At 41.4% G+C, this 22,590-nt stretch overlaps 1 protein-coding gene across 1 annotated transcript in view; it reads left to right on the top strand.

Moving 5' to 3' along the window:
• cacna1g (calcium channel, voltage-dependent, T type, alpha 1G subunit) overlaps positions 1–22,590 on the top strand; it is a 181,539-nt gene that overhangs the window by 139,868 nt on the left and 19,081 nt on the right. The window contains exons 26-28 of the mRNA XM_046068495.1: positions 16,734–16,885; positions 18,608–18,717; positions 20,895–21,028. Of these exons, the coding sequence (XP_045924451.1) occupies positions 16,734–16,885; positions 18,608–18,717; positions 20,895–21,028 (396 nt within the window). The remainder of the gene's footprint in view (positions 1–16,733; positions 16,886–18,607; positions 18,718–20,894; positions 21,029–22,590) is intronic.

The following is a 22,590-nucleotide window of genomic DNA, read 5'->3' as shown; positions in this document are numbered from 1 at the left end:
GGAGAGAAAGTAGAGGAGAGAGGAGCTCAGTGCATCATGGGAAATCCCCCGGCAGTCTAGGCCTATAGCAGCATAACTAAGGGATGGTTCAGGACTCACCTGAGCCAGCCCTAACTATAAGCTTTATCAAAGAGGAAAGTCTTAAGCCTACTCTTAAATGTGGAGATGGTGTCTGCCTCCTGAACCCAAACTGGAACCTGGTTCCACAGGAGAGGAGCTTGATAGCTGAACGCTCTGGCTCCTAGTCTACTTTTGGAGACTCTAGGAACCTCAAGTAACCCTGCATTGTGGGAGCGCAGTGCTCTGGTGGGGTAGTAAGGTACTATGAGCTCTTTAAGATAAGATGGTGCCTGACCATTAAGAGCTTTGTAGGTAAGAAGAATGATTTTAAATTCTATTCTGGATTTTACTGGAAGCCAATGCAAAGAAGCTAAAACAGGAGAAATGTGATCTCTTTTCCTGGTTCCTGTCAGAACACGTGCAGCAGCATGCTGGATCAGCTGAAGAGTCTTAATGGACTTTTTCGAGCAGCCTGATAATAAGTAATTGCAGTAATCCAGCCTAGAAGTAACAAATGCATGGGCTAGTTTTTCTGCATCATTTTTATTTTATTCTTTTTCATTTTTCATAGCAATCCTACTTAATACGTAAAATGACAGACTGACAAGCATGGCTGATTTTCTTTCTGAAACCAACAGAAACAACATTCACATCCACTACACGCAGAGAAAGAGGTGCTGAAATGAGAAAGAAAACTGGGTTCGAGCTTCTCTCTCTAGCTCTCGTTTTACACTTTGCCCGTTTGGATCAGCTATATATAACACTTGATTTCCTACGTGGTCGCATAACATGTCGTTCGAACCACTTCTTTTCTAGTATAGCCCGTAGCCAGTAATATCCCGATTAACTTTTGAATGGAAAAACATTCCCATGCAGTGTCATTTTAAATGACATGCTGATTTAGAATTTGCTTATGAAGACTTGTGACTTTCGCCAAAAACAGCTCTGAATCACACCCACATTTGTAAGCTGGGACTGAAGAAAATAGACGTGTAAGAAGTTGAAGGAAATGGGGGCAATCATGTAGACACATAAAGAAAAATCTCAACCACACAACAAGGTAGACATACATGCACTCTTGACACAAAATGAACTACACACACAGTCACAAACACACACATCCAGGACGGCACTAGTTCCCCTCGGGGTCAATGTGAAGTGTCTCCCTGTTTGAGTTGACTTGTTGTGTTGAGTCATGCGTTCTGCAGTCAGAGTCAGCTGCTTGTGACAGACACATCAGGAGAAGCTACAGTACACTGCACATGATGTATGCTGCAAATTGTAAATATAGTTACATATTATTTCCTCCCTGTTCCACGCTCAGTGAGCTATCAGAGAGCTGGCATGCTGGATATTTTGACAGACAGCAGCTTGTATCAGGGTAATGATGCTCTCAGGCTAACCCACACTAGTCAATGGGCTGCTGTGTGCAGCAGCAGTGGTATAGGTAGTAGCAGTTTCTCAGACATCTATCACCCAAAAACTCTATATAACCATTGCAACCTTTATTTGTACAGCCATCACATCCTTACATTGGACAAGCTAGAACCTACAAATATTTGGCTTTTTGTTTACCCTACTAGCTAAATTAAGATTATGTAAATACATGTTACCAATTCATTCTCTGTTGTCCAGCACAACATGCCTTACCTCAAAGCCTTTGGGGAGCTCTATGATCAAATAACATTACTTAGGCGATATTTGATCCTTACTGGCAAACAGCTACCAAACTAACCCTGTTTACTAGGAATTATGTTTATATACTACTTATTTGTTTTACCAGTTACATTTTGTGGTAAGTGTAATTGCTACCAGGATTATACTCGGTTGGCTTGTTTTTTTTCAAGGACCAAAGTGCCACATGGAAGTTGTAGGCAGGTGGTCCGGGTACAAAACGGAAGACTTTAGACACCAGAGGCCGGAGTTCCTTGTGTGGTTAGTTTATAAGCAAAACAATCTATTTGATTTAGTTTAGGGAAAGCGTGGTTTTGGCTAAACTAAATGTTGTTGTCTTTTTCAAAACTAAACCAGACCACAATCTTCCTCTAACCTTACACAAGTGCCTTATGTTGCCTCAATATAACTTTATAATGTAGAAAGAGCATGTTTTCTATTGCAAGAGGTAGAAAAAATTAAATTCCACGTTCAGTATTATGTACACTTTGCATCTCGTTGTATGTGTTAAATAATGTTTTGATGAAGTGTGAAAAATAAAAGCTAAGAGCCTGGGAAACTGAACCAACAAGTACGACTACTCAATCATTAAAACAAAAAAAAGAATGATAAATCTAAATCGAATATGATCAAAATAAATCAAACGTCCACAGCCTGTCAGTGTCTTCCTATCAAGGCTCTGGTGTTTGACAGCTGTCTGTTGCATTACAGCTGAACAGCAAAGAAAAGCTGTTAACTTTAGCCTCCACAAGCTTAATGTCCTGGCAACATCTAACAACATAATCCAGGCAGAATTACGTTCATAACAAATGTATTTGCTGTTACAGACTAGTTGGATATGTAACATAATTTCTAGACAGGGTTCATGTAACTTTGTAAAATATGCAACCTTGTATGGTCTTCACTACACAAGCTGCAGTGCAGTAAGTAAGTAGTAGAACAGTGACACACTGGCATTGTCTATGTACTAGCATTTACATAAATCAATAATGTAATTGAAATGAAACCATAATTTTGAGGTTATAGTAGAAGCCTTTAGAATTAATTTGAGTGTTTTTACATCTACATCATTTAAACCAACTCATCTAAACTGGATCTGTGTTGGTGTCAGCCTTTAACGCTAGGTAAAAGCTGTTTAGGTTTACACTTACACTGCATTGCTGAACTGTGGGATATATTATAATGATAAGTTAACATAAAAACAGAAGCATCTATGAGTGACTTTTGTTGGTCTGCTTAACACCGGGGCAAAGAGAGCTGGTAAAGAAGGAGAGGACGAAAGCTAAGTTATGTAAAGTAAAGAACAAGGAAAGCTAAGTCATGCTTAGGATATCACTTTGAATTTGTAATTGTCTACTTGCATGCCTGTGTGGTATGCTCTCAGAGAATTGTGGCTCTGCCATGTTAACAGATGGCCCTCGACTTCCCTAACAGGCGGTATAAATCAACACTGTAGCCCAAGCAGCTCTGTCTGGGTCAGCCCCCACACAAGTTGACTGTAGCATAACACTCTTTCATCACATGTCACCCAAAACAGTCATCTTTTCAACGGATTACATGTGCATGGACAAAATAATGTATATGTCTTAAACACTGTGAACACACACAAGTTGGGTTTCTGTAGTCATACCCATAGTTACTGTATGTACTGTTACTGTACTGTAATGTGTGTAATACTGTATGCCTTAGTTCCTGTTCCTTTTTTGCAGTTTGTCTCTTCGATAAAAGCTGAAACAAAACAATGAAAAAGACCCAATAAGATGGGCACTGGATCCCAAAATATATAGCAGTTGAAACAAATAGATCCGTTCACCAAATATTTTCCGATAAAAGGATTTTAAGGAAGAGCTGTGTGCTCGAAACGTCACAGTAATTCACGTCCTTTTAACGGTAGGATCTATGTGTGTCAACTCTGTTTGATATAAGCTGTTATGTTTTTCCAGACCGTTACCCTTGAATTGAATAATTTTATTATTTCTGGACGCAGATGTCATAACCTCTCTCCTCCGTTATTGGTGGTCTGTTTGGAAACTCACATATTGAAATACTGATTGCAAGTGGTGCCAGGAAAAATAGCGCAACCACATCTATTTTATCTTCAAGTGCAGTAGATTCTGGACCTGCAGTGGTTCCTACAGCTTTCACTCGTCTGTTTTTCCACTCATGGCATCTGTATGTTAACAAGCTAACTGCACAAACCAGTGACTGGAATCAAAACACAGCTTTAAAGGCGCCCTGTGGAGGTCTTAATATAAACAAACAAAGTTTGATCTACATTCACTGTTTCTCACCGAAACACATTGAGACCAAATAAATATTTGCAATAATTTGAAACCTACAGTGTTTACATCCATGTTAGCCTACCAGCCATTTCTTTATCTCTCGCCTTTGTGGCCTGCTACCACCACCAACTGTCAATCAGTGCGATAGCTTGAAACCATCAGCAGGAATTTGTACATGTGCAAGTGCGTCCCTGTGCACCAAATAACAAAAGAGGAACCCAGTCAAACATTGCTCGATAGGGCTACTTGTGGTCTAAAACTCACCTTATACGTTATGAGTAGTGTGCAGTGAGAAAGGAAGTGAGACCTTCCATGCTACCACCACTTACCTTCTGAAAGCGCTGAAACTGCACAGCATCTGGACCAAAAGCAACGTGTCAAACAGCTTAAAGGCACCATTTGGAGTTTTCGACCACTAGTAGCACTATAGAGCAATGTTTGGAGATAGAATGGTTCCCTATTTATTTTGTATCTTGCAATGGCTTAAGCACGTGGGTGATGTGATGCACATTACTGCCACCTGTTTCACGCTGTTCTGCTGCTAAACAGGTGGTGGTAATAACATGGCAAGAATCGTAGCAATGCACAAACAAATGCGTCAGTGTAAACAATTAAAAATAATTTTTAATGACTTTGCAAAAGTTGCGTTGGGAAGCAAAAGCATTCAACTAGGGGTGTGACGCCACACTTAACCCACGAGAAGAGATTCGAGACAAGATTTAAGCACTATTTTTAAGAAATCTTAATGCTGAATTAAATGAAAATTTTGAGCATTGTGCACTTTAATTCCTGCATTCTGATGATTTTTTCTCCCCCAGTTTATGGTGAAAATGTTTTATTTATGTAAATTCAAACTCTATAGCCTAACTATAACAGAATACAAGTTAATGCAGCTCTCAGTCATTCTGTGCGAAGATCTGTTTCTCCTGTAGATCAACTTTTCTCATGTAACATCATCCCTGCTGACTCATGAATTAGTTTTCCCTCCTCTTTGTGTCTTTGTTTGGGGAAGTAACCTCTTTAAATGTGACTGTGGCACCTTTTTATCCCAATGATAAATTATTTAATTTTAATTCAGTTCTCCTCCTGGACTTTAACAGCTCCTTTCTTTCAGCAGCTTTTCTGCTCATGTTCAAAACTTTCTGGACGTTCAGAATCACTCCCACATATCTGTGTGTTCTCTGACATGTCCAGAGAAAAGTCATAATGTTAAGAGACTAGTGTCTCATTTAATGAGAAGTCTACCTGTCCGCTGGTAGTAACGTTATCCCCTTCAGACCGTTTGACCAACACAGTTTGGGACTGCATGTGAAACCGAAAGTAACTGAAACACTTTTGATCAGGCAGAAAGCTCACCACAAATCCACACATGTTAACTTCAGCAGATCATAAAGTGCTCACAGTCCCAAACACTGCTGCGCTTCAGTTTTTAGATGTTTATGTTGCAAAAATCTACCAGTTAGTTACCACTCTTCACAGCTGTCTGGACTCTCAGCGCGAGCGGTGCGGGTTGAGTTGGTTACTATCAGGTACGCCGATGTTGCTTCAGCTGGGCGGAGTTGATTTGCTCTGTGAGTCTATCTCATAAGTTATAATTACATTTGTATTTCACTGCGTGACAAAATTAATGTGTGGCTTGACAGTGTGTGAAAAATGTCAATTGCGTGAGTCTCGCGAGACAGCTTTTTACCTGACAGGAAATATCATCATAATTTAGTCTTGCGAGATCTCGTCACACCCCTACATTAATGCAATGTATACAGTTTATGACACATGCTGCTTACGGGCCAGGAAATGACCTGCTTTAGTTTTCATATTTTTGATAGTGATGTTCACATATTTCTTTGAAGATAGAGTACTTTTCCATGAGGCTTGTACATTATTCTTGATACTCCCTGCAGTTGGCTACATTCCCACATTCAGGTTAGGGGCCATGGTAGAGTTAAGACACAGCACAGTGCATTTTGGCTGACTTCAGTGATGATAGCTTGATCTGTTGCCTGCTTTCTAAAAATAAGCTGTTTTCAATTCTAACAAGCATTTTATGTAATATGTTTACAAGGAGTTTGCAGTAAGGAATCATATTTATCTCTGAAACACTTCTTTACATTATACATTTTCTTGCAAATCACAAATTACGTACATTGTTCACAAGTTTAACAAGTCAAAATACAAATGATGCATTGACTACTTTACAGTTTGAATAACAGCATGAAAACATCTGTTCATTTTAAACCTAATCCTACATTTAGGATTATAGACTTTTAGAAAAAAACCCAAAAACTTTAATACTCCCAAATGCAGGTCAGATTTACGTTGAGGTATACAAGTTTTGCAACCCTTTGAACCTTTTAAGTCCACCAGATTACATGTAAATCTTAAACTAAGCCATCACAATGTAATGTAAGTCTTTATATCTCAGTCTGTAAAAAAAATAGAACAGCGCTTTAAACTTATTTCATTAATAAGATTTTTCCCATTTCCAAAAAGTGCACTTACAGCTGTGCAGATAATGGAGTCAGTAGCTGACGTGGACAATGTGACTGTTGTATTCTGCATGTAGGTTCATAAATCCTTATCACCTTGAGGTTGAAAAACAAAGTCATTTCCTATGTTGTGGTGTTAATCTCTGTTAGTACACGGCCAGCAGTCAACAACAAGAGGGGGATAATAGGATCATCTCCTCATACATCCTTTACCCTAGCGCCAAACACAAACACACATGCAGACATTGAAGAACATAAGTGTGGTTATACACAAAGTAGCTTGACATTCCATGAATAGCTTTTCTTCATCTATTAGCTCACACACACACAAGGAGACTCACAAGCCAGACGGTGCCAATCCCTAGCTGTATCTGGGTCAGAGCTAACAGAGATGAATCTAACGGAAGTTTCACATTGCCCCTCTTTCTTTCTTCTATTCCTCTGTTGTAGCGATGTAATTAATAACACAAGTCCTTTAGGGAGAGGGCGAATAAGAGAGAGAGAGAGAGAGTGCGCTGGAGAGGGGGAGGAGGGGCACAGAGAGAGAGTGAGAGGCGGTGACTTACCTTGGCAAAAAGTCTCAGACATGCAGCTTTGGGGGTGTAAAAGTTTGATGCCACAAGGTGTAGGTAGCAGTGTTAAGTGAAGTGTTGAATGTGATGAATCTTTAATAACGTTTGGGCGCGTCTGGACGCCCTGTAACTGCAACTGCTGGGGGGTTGCCAATGAGTGTCAAGGTTTCCTGATGTCATGTACCTTATATCCTGCCCACAAAATGATCAGTATACTAAATTAATTTTCTAACTTCATCTGTTTGCCTCCTGGAAACATTAAATATGTTAGTTCATCCATAAATCTGGAGGCATGAGTGACTTATGATTAGTATTTTCTGAATAGGTGACAGCAGAAAATGATGGATTGTTAATATGCCTGAAAAGAAAAAATCAAAAGTAATCAAGCTCATTAATTTCCACAGAAGGCAACGTCCATTAATAATTGCTTTAACTGTTCTGAAAGAACATACAGTAAATAGTTTGACTGAAAAGCTGTAAGAAATGTGAGGGAGAAAAAACTGCCCCCAACAACATTCGCTATGAATGTTTCATGTCGGAAACTTTCTGTATGAATATTTCATCTACAGAAATGTGAAGAAGAGAACAGCACAGAGCAAAATGGCAGACAGTCCCGTACTGTATTGCTGCCCTGCTGCCCTGCTGCACTGAATGTAGTGATGAAAGAGATGAGTTGTTAGGTTTTAGTAAGACTGAGGGCCGGGGTGCGGATACAGAACACTCAAAGCCTGTCAAAGTAAAGAGTTTATTCACAAAGCACTAGTACAAAATGATAGTGATTGAGATGTGAGCAGGGGCAGGCAGTCATGGGCAGGGGCAATCCGCTCTCCTTGACATCCTCCAAGCAGGCCAAATGACAGCGGACTCGGCAACTTGAAAAAGGAGATAAACAAAAAACATTAATCTGGGTTCAGGCAGAGACACACTGGAAACAGACTAAACGCTCAGGAAACAAGCTGGCCTGAAGTACTCAACCAAGTTATGGCTAGGAATAATCTGGGGACGAGTCATCTTAAGACCAGGTGTAGATGAGGATTGGCAACAGGTGTGTAGCCTTGCCGGGCGACCAGCTCCCTGCCAAGGGAAAGACACACCCACACACGCCCACAGAACACCACAGGAAAAGAAAACAAAGGAAGCAACCTCCAACTGTCACAGGACCAACTGTGACAGAAGTGGACTTTATTTCTTTATGCGGGGGTCCAAAACCAGGCATGCAAACTGGTCAGGGGTAAAAATGTGAGAAGGAAACGCAGGCAGAGTAACACACAGTGTAAGAGGGGTCTGTTTTAAGCGTACATGTTATATAGATAACGTGATTTTGTCTACTGCAACAAGAGAATTTTTTATCCTGTTGACGTTAGCCTAATTTACAACCAGGTTGCTGCCACTGGTCTCCATAAATGAACTATTAGCTTAGCTAACATTATTGGTAAAAAAAAAACAGTGGGCTAAGTTAAAAAATTGGCAACAACATTGTAAGCTAGCTTACTTATGTCTTACATCATGCTTGCTTTCCGTCAGGCAGTTAGTTTGGCAGTTCAGAAGTGTGTTCAGCTGTCAGACTCCGCAGTGTAGCAGACTTGGGGAAAAAAACCTACCCTACTCTGCCTCTGATTGGCTGTCATGTTTAGGAGTGACGATTGGTTAGGCAGAGCCAGTTGTAAAGTTACAAAGCTCATGCTAGAGTGGACTAGGTATATATAACAGGTAAATGCTGTCTTGGCCACGACCGAAGTTGGACAGCTTCTTTTCCAGTCTGGGCTAGTTGCTGTTGGATATTAGGAGATAAACGCTAACAATGTGTTGTGTTTAAGGATAGTAATTTGATTTGATTTGTTGTTTGCGACTGGAATCAGGATCTTCAACGTTAAGTACCAGAAGCATGAATGTCTGTACAAAATGTCATGGCAATCCATCCAATAGTTGATATTTCAGTCTGGACCAAAGTGGTGGGCTGACCGACCAACATTGCCATCCCTAGAGCTATATCACTCACATGGCCAAAAGCTGGCCTAATTGGCCCAAAACAGCAATCCACTGATAAAGTAGCATGGTGTACCATGACTGAGAACTATTAATCCAATCCGGCAGGTTTCAGCACAGAGCTACAGTTCACTTTATGTCTGTCTAAACAGTTCACATGCCTTGTTTTCCACTATCTCATTTCAGCAGCTTCTTTGTCCATTTCTAGCAATTTTTAACATATATTAGACACAAAAAAAAAGGTGAATCTGTTTTTGCTGGATGTCTATTTCTTTGTTGGTCCAAGAACTTTTAGAGAATTTATAGTCATCATAGTCTAAATGAAATCCACTGTGTTGTCCTCTGTTTTTACTCAAACATTCAAAATGCTTCTTTCTGACTTTTCAGGCTAAACAAACTACTTTCAGTAATCTGTTCTCAGATTTAGGGCCAGACTAGAAGGATTATATTTGACAGGGTGAAATAAACAACAATGTTTATTTTAGCTACTTTGTGGTTGGTTTATAGCTTTAAATTGGTTTTATACTGTCTTAACTGAAAATCAGGGGAACTCAAAAGTTAAAAAGCCTTAAACCAAAAAAGGCTAAGCCATTAAAAACATTTATCTTTTGAGGGCTTCTTCTTTCCTGTTGTGTGTAGACAGGAACTGTGTTCATATCGTTGCTATGGATATAAACATGGATTCAACAGAGGGAGAAAGGGTAAAACGCTGTGTCATACTGTAAAAAAGCTTCCCATCGGTCTGCACCTTGTCATCACTGTTATCCCTGTTACGACGCCCTCCACTCACGCCGTCCAATCGCTTGCCTTCACCATTCAGTCCACCATTTCAATTGGTCCATCCTGCTCAAGTATGACTCAGAAAGAGGTGTGTCAGTCTACCATGTGAACCAGCATAATGTGTGTTCATGTGTTAAAGAGTGCAGGTGTGTGTGTGAGTGTGTGTGTGTGTGTGTGTGTGTGTGTGTGTGTGTGTGTGTGTGTGTGTGTGTTATCATGCCCTGTCATTTTGAATGATGTCATGTTTTCTTATTTCTTTGCCTCTTTTCTTCTGGACTCCTCAATTTGCTCTGCCGCTCCTCTCTGTTGTTCCCCGGTTTAATTCATTTCCCTTTTATTTTTAGTGTTTTTGTCTGTTTTCTCTCAGTATCTGTGTCTCTTTTCTCTCTGGCAGCAGAGCATTCGGGAATTCCAGTTAAACCTTGTTTTATTTTTTGATTGTTTTACAGTAACTGTTTACGTTGACGATTGTTTTTTTCCAGACTCAGTGTTTGCTGGATTTGAAAATTGGACATCCAGTCCGTGACATTGAAGGTTGACATATTTTTCCTGGCAGACACTGAGTCTCAAGGTTTACTACTGAGCCCATTCACCATGAACGACAGGGGCATAAAAGCAGCAGCCGCATGCAACCAAACTACTGCCTCAGAAATGTGAAAATATAAATGTTTCTCCCTGACATTTGATACATTTCCTTTCAGATCTTTTACCTTTAAAGTGCACTGTTGCTGCTTTTACGGCCCTTGCCCTGCTCTTCTTTTGACAGCCATCCAAACTTTAAGTCTCTTTTAGTCTCTACGTCTCCTCTATCCTCATATCAATCCACACTTCATACCACAATACTCCAATCATCCGTAAATCTGATGAAAATACATAGACATTCAGAGGGGATCCAGCAAGGCAGAAACCATTGCACCAATGAATTAAAGACAAAGCAGTGACTTGTGTTGTTTTGAGCTTCATGATCAGGCATCCTTTTCTTCGGAGTAGCTGGCACAACATCCTACTTCACAACTTCACAACCTACCGTAGACACCCTCACGTGATCACCACATTCTGGACAGCTGCAGGTCTACTGTGTTCCAGACCCATTCTCTACATATCCAACCCAACTTGGCTCAGCCACAGGGTCACAGTACAGCCATAGTTCTGTGCTGTGCTGTTCTTACTCATTTGTCCCACAACCAAGGACCCTTACTGTGTCTGTATTTCCCAAAAAAGACCGCCTCGGAAATGTATTGATTATGTTTTTGAGCGTGGCCGCGTCCAAAAGCAACTCCCAGGCCGAATTCCCAGCCTCTTACATCCTCACCACCAAGGGTGAGTTGCGGGTAGGTGTCCACGAAGGGAGAGGTGAGTTCACTGGAAAGCAAAAGGAGGGAAGGCTCTTGGGGTTGTTTTTGGACAGGGAGTTATTTTCGTCTTTTGTTTTTTTCTAACACTGTTTTTTTCTTGTTGTGTGTCGGACCTCAGGCAGAGTCTCAACAGGGGTTTTAGATCTCCTTACAGTCAGTGAAGTCATTCAGTAAACCTAGAAAGCGAACCTAACCGAACCTAAAACTTAATGTCCACAGGATCCAGCTTCTTTGCATTCTGGTTGCGCTGCGGCTCAGACACGGCTCGGTCACTGTTTCAGTGTCCACAGAAAAGGTTGCAGAATTGGAGCGTCTGTTCCTCAGCAGCCACATTAACAATGTAGTTTACAGTTGTTTAGCCACCTTTTTTGTGTTGTACAGTACACATTTTTAGCTTAAAAACAGATGCTTTCTGGTTGTTTAGTTATTTGACTGACCCACGCTTGAATAGTGGATATAGCTTAGCCTATGTCGGTACAATTTATAAATGCATATTTTTCTCCAAGTTTCGCCACCTTCCTCACTAAGTTGCTTGTCTCATCCCAAAATGGAGGTCTTGCAGAACAACACCAGACTTGCCCAGTGAGGGTCGGGCGCTGTGTGGCATTAAGAAGATGACCTTTTGTCACCTGCGGTGATAGCTCATTTTAAATGTCGGTGATTTTATAATAATGCTATAAATAAGGGTTTTATCAGCCCCACAGCACAGCAGCTTGCGAATGGCTGCTGATTAACATGTAGTTGTATTTATGAGCTGCGATACTCGTTCCATTGTGCGCCAACAGAAACAGAAAAATATGAAATGAGAACAACTGTATTGTAAATCCAGCTGTATTTAAACACAAGAGAGCAGGAGAGGACAGAAAGGACAGGCTGAGACACATCAGATGTCTGATCACTGTCTGGACAATGTTTCACCTGTAAGAATAGCAGCAGATCATTTCTAGCAGCCGCGACTGAGCAGCAACGGGACAAAGCCAGATCCAGTGGACTGGAAAAGTGTCAAAAGAGAAAGTATTGTAAAGATCTGTTTTGTCGAGACCCAGCATTTGCAGCCTAGTTTGTTTTTGTGGGTCAAAAAATACCTTCAGCAATGCAGTTATTTAGCAAACATATTGAGATCTAAGTCCCTGTGAGATGATTGTCTTGGATGGTCTGTTAAATGTACACAGGACTGATGTCAAATGTGAGGATGGAGATGCAGAGTGCAGGCAGTGTGGACTGTACAGGGAGGTGTGGAGGTGGTGACCCCTCTGTGCCTCAGCGTACATCCTCATTCCCTTTCAAAATGACGTGAGAGTGGAGAGACGAGGCTGCCACATCAGTGAAGGAGGGGAGAGAAATGAGGAGAGAAAAAGTGGGAGCTAAATCAGGTCTTCATTCCACTGATAGTTTTTCTCCCTTATGCATATGTATACCTGATGCCTGGTGTGGAAAATAACTGATAACGTAATGTTGACGGAACGAAAAAGGTGGAACTCGGAAATGTGGGAAAGTGAAAGCTCTGGACCGTTTGTGCGGTGCACACAACCGAGACGTGTCCTCTCGGTTCGGCACAGACAGGCAGTTGTTAAGTTTGCTACTAAACTTTCACACGAAATCAATGCGCAACTATCGTTAATGATTTTCGCCCGCACACAGTGCAGCACGGTAGCGCTTAGCTAGCGTCTTCTGCTCATTCTTCAAAGGACATCTACGTGACAGGCGGCAGTAAATGACAGCAAAAGCGAGCGGAGGAGAGGAAAATATGAGCGCTACGTGTCATTCATCCACATATCGAGTACACAAATGAACAAAATGATGTTTCTCAAGGCCCATGGTGCTCAATACAAGATTACAATAATTAACTTACTGGACAAGACACAAACATGTAACTACACTAGACGAGACAAAAAAAGGAACAGATATATTAAGGTGGAGTGAACTTGGTTTGGCTGGAGCATTGTAAAGTGCGTAGTTCAACCCCCATCTGAATCTATACTAATAACAGCAGCCTCACAAATAAAAATAGCAGCAGAGGTCAGTAATAATGCTGTAATAATGTAATAATGCTATGCAATGTTAGCTACATTTATATGAAGTAACATTAAATATCTGCATTACTACCTACTACTTTGGATTGTTACAAATACTTTGCTTTAAAAGTACCAAGTAGTCACACAGTGAGAAAAATACATCTTTATCTTTTGTTTTACTACCGCATCGTAGCACTCATAATCATAATGAGGTGCTTAAAAATTCCCACCCTTGAGGTGATGCATCGTGATGCATCGAATCAAATCGTTGACCTGATAATTGTATTCGAATCTTGAGACCAGTGAAGATGCACACCCCTAATGCCAACATGACTCAAAGCAGGAAGCAGAATCAACTCCGTTATTCATTAAAAGCAGCTCTCCTCTTTTCTCTGTGGAGGAGGAAAGAGCAGTGAAATTGAGAGCAGGAGAGTTTGGGCACCCAGTGTAATATGGCTTCCTAAACTTTCACCTTTTCTTCCCTCACTTCATTCCATTCCCTCTCCTCTAGAGAGTAGTTGAGCTTTAGCCAAAAGAGTTCTGCTTCCCTCTTTCCTTCCATTTCCTCTCCCCTATCCCCCTATCTTGTGTTGGGTTGGGCCCTCTTTGCCCCAACTATAATATGAAGAGCAATGCTTACTTACATCCTCAAATTACTCTTTCAGGGAGTCTAGCACACTCACTTCGGCTCTCCCATACTATACCTTTACTGCATGGGAATGTAAATGGGACAGCATCTTTTGCAGCATATTTAGATGAATGAGGTAGTATAGAGGAAGCGCTGAAACAAAGAGATTGCTGTTGTTATTTGTGTCTGTCCACCTTAGTTTGCAGCGCACCTGCAACAGTAAGTAGAACAGAGTAAAAATAATCAATAATCGCTCATCCAAAAATGATGGAGGATCTCGTAAATCAGAACTCCCAGTGAATGAACCAAGCTGTTGCATTCCACAAGGGCTATACCTATACCTTCAAAGACATGTGGCCAGACTTACCCAAGATCCTTTAAACCTGCTTTATCACTGTCTACTCGGTGGGTCATATGGTGAAATGCCCAAAAGTACAGGCTCATTTATAAAAAGCAGCTGACAAGATGAGGAATGTTTGCTGCAGAGACAATTCCTAGGACCCAAGGTCCTGAAAAGCAAAGCAGGTGACTGAGTATGTCATCTTCTTTTAGTGCATTTATTTGAAAAGCCATGCCAAGCACACCAGAAGCCACATTATTTTCACTTTCTGGCACGCACATCTCCGTTGGAGTCCAGGAGCAGTCAAACTCCTGCCCTGTGGTTCAGCCGGTACCCCCAGTATTCAGGTTCATCTCCCCTGTTGTCAATATCAATAATTACCAGCAGGCACAGAATTAGCTCTCAGCAAAGATGACCCTGAACACAAATATAGAATAATTAACTTGAAGGCACTCAGCAGAGTGCAGACCAAACCTCAACAACTCTCCAACTTGCAGTGGTGTAGCTGGGGCCATTAAGAGCAGGGACATTCAGGCAATTATTTTAACAGGCTTACATTCGAAATAGGCCTTTATTCTTAATATTCACCTGTCTTTGTTGTCTGATCTGTGCTCAGTTTTGATTTGTGGTTTGCTGTTATGTAAACTCAACAGTTCTTTCAAGTTTACCTTGATAGATTGAGGACAATGTAAATTTCTGCACCACTAATTCCATCAGTACAGTCACAAGTCATGTGTTAACAAAGCAAGATATCCTGACTTTCTAGATTCTAGCAAGGGTCATGCCTCAAAATCCCTGGATCCCACTTTTCCATTATCCAAATAGTTAGAACGCACCTTGCTTGATAAACGGCCACAGTTTTCAAACACCCCAAACACTAGCTTTCTAAGTAGTATTCCACTATCCAGACCTGGAAGCCAGCTAAGCCTGGCCTAGCATACTGAAAAATAAACCCATTTAATCGATTAACATGCTATTATGAAACGCAGTATGCAGTTTGTAGTATGTACTGCAAACTGTATCGCTGGCAGCATGTAGTATAGTTTGCGGTTCCAAATACAGCCCGCAAACACAGAGCAGGAAATACACAAAGACAGGAAGTGAACTTAACAAAAACATGAATAAGGATTCCATCAAAATAAAACAGGAAATACACAACAAATCTCAAAAACCCTGACAAGTATAACAAGTAAACTGACCTTCAAGTGCCCCTTTAATAGTAACAAGTGTTCTTACTAATCAATTTAAACTTCTTTTATTCAGTATCTACTGCCAAGAAACGTAACACTTTCTGCGCAGAGATTTCACATTGAAAGCCATACAGCGGCCCATAGGGCATCCTTCTCATCATCTTTAGGTTTTTCATTGAATGTCGTTGAAAAACAAATGAAAGAACAGCTAACTTGAAAGTATTAAAAGATAATGAATATGTGAATTTCTATGTAAAAGAAAAAACTGAGCAGATCTTTGAGTGTGGCAGGATTTAGCGCTGTGGTAATGTACATTACACAAAATTTTCCTTGTGAGCCTCTTCATCTCAGGAGATCATATTCAATCCCAAAAGCAAATCGGTATATTTAACATCAGGGATGGATGGCTATTCTTTTAACGGACTCTGCCTACTCAGCTCTCCTGTCTTATTCCCCTATCTTTAAGGAGAGTTTCTCCGATACGATAGGGAAACCACGAGTCATACACCACAAATTGCACACACGTATACACACTCGGGAATCGTTCCAGACTGGCACAGCTGCAACCGCAGCAGCACACCTGGGCTAATTGGGCCGAGAGGGAGAGCTCACAACACCCAAAGGACCTTTGCCTTTTGAGTGTGTGTAGCGCGTGTGCGTCGTTCCCTTTCCCACGTGACCTAGAGCCTCTCCTTCACTGATGGAGTGACAAGGTGATAGATGGAGCGAGCTTCCTCTCTCTTCCTCACCCTTACTCCCAGCCCATCCATCCGTCCTCCCTGATTGGAGGAAAGAGGCGGGGAACAAAGTGATGGATGGGTGTGGAAAGCTTTTCTCCCGCTTTGTGTTCGTTTCCTGAGTGAAAGGAACAAGGGGAGGCTGCGTCACGTGATGACCAGAGAGACAGAGTGAGAGATCAAATCTCCAGACCAAAATATCCTGACAGCGGCCTCCTCCTCCGTGGATCAATTGTTGATCAGGGGAGAGGAGATCTGATTTGATCAGTCACGACTGCAGTCCACAGGAGGGCTTGGCTGGAGTCGCTCTTTCTCTCTGTCCATTATCTGATCGGCCTTCCCCTTTTGTAATCTCTTCACATCTCTCTTTACATGTCTCTCACTCTTAATACAATCTTGAGTGACTTTGACACATGTGAGTGTACAGGAGGCTGCCGTTGTGTTTCACTAACCACTTTTTCTAAAGCAGCTTTGGTTGCTCCAGTCCTCAACACAGCAGGTCTACTGTACAGTGTCCCAGTGTATTGCCTCCTATCTCACTTTTTGAACGCCACCCCCCCCACCCCCTCCTCCTCATCATTACCCCACTCCCTGCACCCCACCCCCCACTACTTCCCACTTCCAACAGAAGCTCAGAGTAAGCCTTACTACTCCGATTACTCCCCCACTCGCCTGCTCATCCACAAGATGTGCACCAGCCACTACCTGGACCTGTTCATCACCATCGTCATAGGGCTCAACGTCATCACCATGTCCATGGAGCACCACCAGCAGCCTAAGGTCAGATTTAGGGGGAGTAAGGTATGGTGATGACCGTCTCTTTGCTTGAAATCATCATACCTGGGCATGAATAGTAATTGCAAATGAGTCTATCTTAGTGGTCACTTTGTGACTACATATGGTACGATGGATGCAGTGTAGTTTGTTTGCATAATGGTTCATTCCTGCACTGACTTAAAATAATTTAACTGATTCCATCCTGTGTTACAGTGCAATTTAAGTGTCTTAAAGTCTAGCATTTTCACTCTGCCACAAATCAAATTCAGGAGAAAATACTAATTTCTGGCATTTTCTTGGCATGAATATATTTCAAGCTTAAAAAGTAATAAATATTGGCACGGAATATTGGCTATTAAAGGCTTTGTTCTGATAAATATCTACACTGGCCTTAAGAAATGTCATGGAATATTAGTTTTAATTTTAATCTCCCTGGAACACCAGGTTTATGGCTTTACCAAAATGCAAATTGCCTAAAATTATCATTTGTGCCAGCCTCCATTAAGCTGCTGAACAATGTAAAATAGTGCTGTGTGCAATAAATATGTGAGCACTTCAGCACTTTAATTGTGATCTCGGCACTTTACACAAACTTCAATTCAATGGAGCAATGTGCAACAACCACACTAGCACTTGCACTTAAATCCATGGAACTATGTTGTCAACAATGTCCTTTTTCTTCTGTGTTTATATTTTCCTCTTGTGAAGTACAATATGTCAGTGCTTCTCAAGTTCTTTTTGATGTCTTTTGTGATGTTTTTTTGTGAGGCAACACTGCACTGTGCCCAAGCAGACTTTCCCCTTGGGGACAATAAAGTTAACTTAAGAAAAAGAAGTGAAAGATGTTAAATATGAGATTATTACAATAAAAGAGAGAAGTACATATTAAAGGGGTTTAAAGGGGTACTGCAAATTTCACCCATCTGGTACACCTGAAAAGTAACACAAATTATATGTATACGGATAAGTATCCGATTTCTCACTCATTTTATAAAATATTTTTATCGCTTTAACATATTGTTGGCCAGGGCGCATGATCAGCACCCTGAGGTGGAGTTAGAACAAAAGATGTCCTAGAGACAGGGATTGTGTTTTGCAAGATTCCACAAGAGTAAAAGAGACAAAGAGATGCAGCATAAATGAGGGAACGAGCAGAAGAAAAAGAAGAATATAAGGAGGGGTTATAGGACAACCCCTCCTTATAAGACATGGTAAACAGTAATCACAAACTGAAACTAGCTGTGAGTAGATGAATTGCCACCACCGAAATCCCTGTTGACCACCAGTTTTCTCCCCGCCTCACAGCTAAAGGTCAGTTTTTACATGCAGATGGGCACTGTGAATTCTCCCACGGGCAAAAATGGACACTTTGATTCTAATGGCCTTTTCATAGAGAATAAGGGAGGGAGGCGTGGAGGGTGAAGTGAGTGATCTATTAATGGAATGGCTAATTTTGGAGAATAGGACAGAGTTTATATTATGGACCATTTTGGCATTTCAAGCAAAGACTCTAAAAGTAGAAACGTGTGTGTGTGTGTGTGTGTTTGACATCATTTCATTGGTTTTCAATGCAGTTTCAGCACAGTTCATTAAATAAGTGGCAACCAAACCCACAGCTCATTCTGCTAAGATTAACGAAAATGTAATGCTGCGTTTACTGACTTGTTGAGATGGATACTTGTGCAGTTTATTAATCTTTACTATTCCTCTCCCTGGCATTCTCAGAAGTTGGAAGAGGCACTGAAGATCTGTAACTACATCTTCACCCTCATCTTTGTTCTGGAGTCTGTCTTCAAGCTGGTGGCCTTCGGCTTCCGACGCTTCTTCAAGGACAAGTCAGTATTTTAAAAACTGCCACGCTCCCCAAAGCGACGTAATGACCTTTCCCAAACATATCGGACACACATGAGACAGAAATCCTGAATAAACATACCTCCCAGTGTAGGTTTTAGACATTGTAGTAGAGAAGATATTCTACTAAATTGGTGGTTAAAGGTACTGTTCTTTCACCTTTGAGTCATGTGGAAAATCTGAGGCAGCTTTCGGAGAGCTTAAATGAGCTTTTTCTAAGGTGCTCCAGTGGATGGTTCTCAGTGAGGCCTGTATGAATACAAACGGCCTCATTAAACACCCATAAAACACGCTGCCTCAGATGATTTCATAGCTTTGAAATCCCTGGCTTTCCACTGAAAACCGCACAATAATGCACAAGCACAACAGCACAAACCGCCACACATCCCATATACATGAATACACACACTAACACACACACACAGTGGAGGCATTGTGTTGTTGGACCAGAGCTGACCATCAAGGGCTCCAAGATGTCCATTATCCTTTTTGCATTTGGCTGTGGTCCAGTTTAATATTACCGCACTACACACACAGCATTTGGCCCAAGACCCCTAGATCGAAAATCTCATAGAATTTTTAGTCGATTTTCTTGTGTTGATTTATTGACAGTATAAATGAGAACATGAGGGATAAACTGCACGGTGGACTCAGAGATAGAGAGAACGAAACCTGTTCACGGAAAGGAAACGATGGAAATTGACAAACCTGATTAGTACGACCACCCACCACTTTCTTCGCAGACTTTTTTACACGCTCATTTTGTTCCAAACATTTTGTTCAGAGCACATTTATTGCACAGGGGCTGGAAAATTAGATTTGGTCCCAACACTTTGATCTCAGATCAAGTCACAGTATATGGGAAAGAAAGTAGCCTGCTGACTCCTGATCTGAGTGCATCACATCTATCCTTATGGCACACTAAAATGAAATGACACCATTGTTGTTAGGTCTGCCTCATAACACTTAAAATAGTCTGCACACTCCCATGCATCCAGAAAACGATCAGTCTCTAAATCTAAAGTTTATGTGATTAGTTAATTGTGTACGACTAGAGTTTGGGCTTTATCCTGTCATCTCTGGACCGGTCAAGTGATACTTCCCACAAAGTATATCTTCTTGAAAGCTAGAAAGGTTGTACAAAAGTGTGTAGTTCGCCCCTTCACGAAGCACTGCATCTGTCGGCTGCTTGAATTCCTGTCAGGGACTGATTTTCAGAGCAGAAGCATGTTTCAAAATGTCCGTAACAACTAGTCAAGTCACTCCTGCAGCACGTCTCCACTGTCCATCCATATGATCAGTTTGTTTCAAACAGACGTAGCTTCACCAAAAGCTTGTGTAGCTGAATGCACAGTTTGCAGCTCTGAATGAGCATGGCAGGACTGTGAAGAAACCTGATTAACACATGAGCTCATGGTTCTATCCCTGGCAAAAGCCTGATATGTTGTACAAATATATTACTTTTGTCAATAAAACGAAATAAAGCCACAAAAACTAACATGCAGCATTTTCACACTGATATTGCACATACTACTTCCAAATTTTGGGAAATGCATTTAAAGATTTCTGATCATAACAGAAGATGAATGCCACTCTCACGTCGCTACCAAAATATGACACCAGAGCTAGTCAGCAGTTAGCTAGCTACTCTGGCTCTGTTCCAAGGTAACAAAAATCACCAACCGGGCAACAACCAGCACCTCTATGTCACTAATTAACACATTATATCTTGTCACCGTGATGTTGCCAGGCAACCAGCACAGACTCTAGGAAGTCACTACTGTGAAGTCACCAAGAAACAGTCTGGCACATAACTCCCTCTAAAATCACAACTTATGATGTTACATTTAGGTTTTTGTACAGATTAAACCAAGTAGGTATAAAGTGTTAATTAGTGAGCTTTAGAGATGCTTTAATGCTCAGCTAAACTCTACTGGCTGTGGTGTTGATCTTCAAATCTTACTCTTAACCCAAAAATATTTATTTAAATTGAAAACTGGCTATATTTAATTTATAATTTATTCAACAGCAACTTCCCTAATATGAAAAATGTACACAGATGCACACTCTTAAGAGTTAAAATTTGTGCGAATAAGGAAATTATCTTATTTTGTCTAAGGCACTGACGTATGTGCGTGTGTGTGTGTGTGTGTGTGTGTAGGTGGAACCAGCTGGATCTGGCCATCGTGCTGTTGTCCATCATGGGCATCACTCTGGAGGAGATTGATGGCAATGCTTCTCTGCCCATCAACCCAACCATCATCCGCATCATGAGAGTGCTGAGGATCGCACGAGGTATGAACCGCCTGCCCATTCGCCGCCCCCTGCCCCAGCCCGACACAACCTGACACACACTCTAACAGACGCGTACACACTCTGGTCTCTTTCACGGTGCTGTACTTTTAAGACGCCTTGTAAAACAGCCACGTCCCTGTCATTTTTGAATGGTAGGTCTCAGCAGGGTTCGGGCAGGGTGTGAGTCGACCAGATGGCACGGAGAAACACAGTCAGCTGACAAACACAGCACTGGGAAGGAGTAGAGAGAGAGAGAGAGAGAGAGAGAGAGACTAAAGAGACAAAGACTGAGAAAGGAGAGAGGTGAGGAAAGATAGCTGAGTTTGGGGGAGCGCCAAGACAGATTATGACAGTAAGTGAATTAAGCTGGGGGAAACTGAGACTGGGTATGGAGGGAATGAATGTGAGATGAGAGGGATGAGAAATAAAAGGAGGAGGCAGGGATGCTGAATAACTTCTGACCTGAAAATAGATTATAAGAAGATGGAAAGAAGTCAGAAAGAGATGCAGTTGATGTTGAAGAGGGAAAAACGTTGAGATGAAGTGAATGAGGATGAGAGATAAATGAATGGGGGAAAGGTATGTCAGTGTGCGAGAGAGAGAGCGAGCATACAGTGTATCTGGGGAGAGAAAAACTGGGTGGAGGGGGAAGGTCAAGTTAAAGAGATGGGATGGATTTGGCAGGAGGGAAGAAGAGGTAGGGGGAAAGTTAAACTGCCCGTGTGCTTCAGGCTGATTACTTGTCCAGGTAATTAAAGATAAGAGAAAGGCTGGACGGGAGGAAAAAGGAGGAGAAAGAGGAGATAAGCCAGGCAGGAGGGGAGCTCATCTGTTTTGTCTGATTACTGAATGTGTAATAAAAGAAGTAGCATGGAAGTCGGTATTGATTACTGTCACACGGAACACTGGGCGCACACACACGCACGCTCTTGTGCGTAATGCGTGTTTGTTTGTGATTTGGGCGGGTACAATAAGTGGATCATTTTTCTATCTGGCTTCAACATACGTGTCATCATCAGACGGTTCGTAGGTATGATTTAGTTACACGCCGGCATTGTATTCACATTTCATCATCCTCGCCAATACTACAGTACAAGTCACATCTTATTTTCATGCTTCCATTGTTTAAACTTTGATTCCATTTAAGCTGCCTAACAATAGCTGTTTCTGGATTGTTAGTACTTACATGCTGTTAGCGCATATTTTTAAGACAGTAAAATTCAACATGTATCGTGTCCCTTATACGTTGTCACTGTCCAATTAAGCTCTTTTGCAATAAAAAAAGCCTGAAATCCAGTCTGACTAAACCTTAAAAGGCGCAACACATCTGCCCTAATTGGAAAGTTAGAGAGATGTCAATCAAGCCCAGTTTGTCCACGCACACAAAGTCCTGAGGACAGGTCTATTCAGGGTGCAAACTGATATGAACTATAGGCCTTTTTTTATAGAAAACATACTGGCATGTGTCAGTAGAAAGAGCATCAGTGTGAATAATCAAATTAATGATGGCTGAATGCAGTTTAGCAGCATTGGGTTCAGGGTCCTATTATTGTGCAAGCTTA

This window comes from Micropterus dolomieu, linkage group LG14 (genome assembly GCF_021292245.1).
Source record: "Micropterus dolomieu isolate WLL.071019.BEF.003 ecotype Adirondacks linkage group LG14, ASM2129224v1, whole genome shotgun sequence".
NCBI lineage: Eukaryota > Metazoa > Chordata > Actinopteri > Centrarchiformes > Centrarchidae > Micropterus > Micropterus dolomieu.
This window is presented reverse-complemented; position numbering and strand designations above follow the sequence as displayed.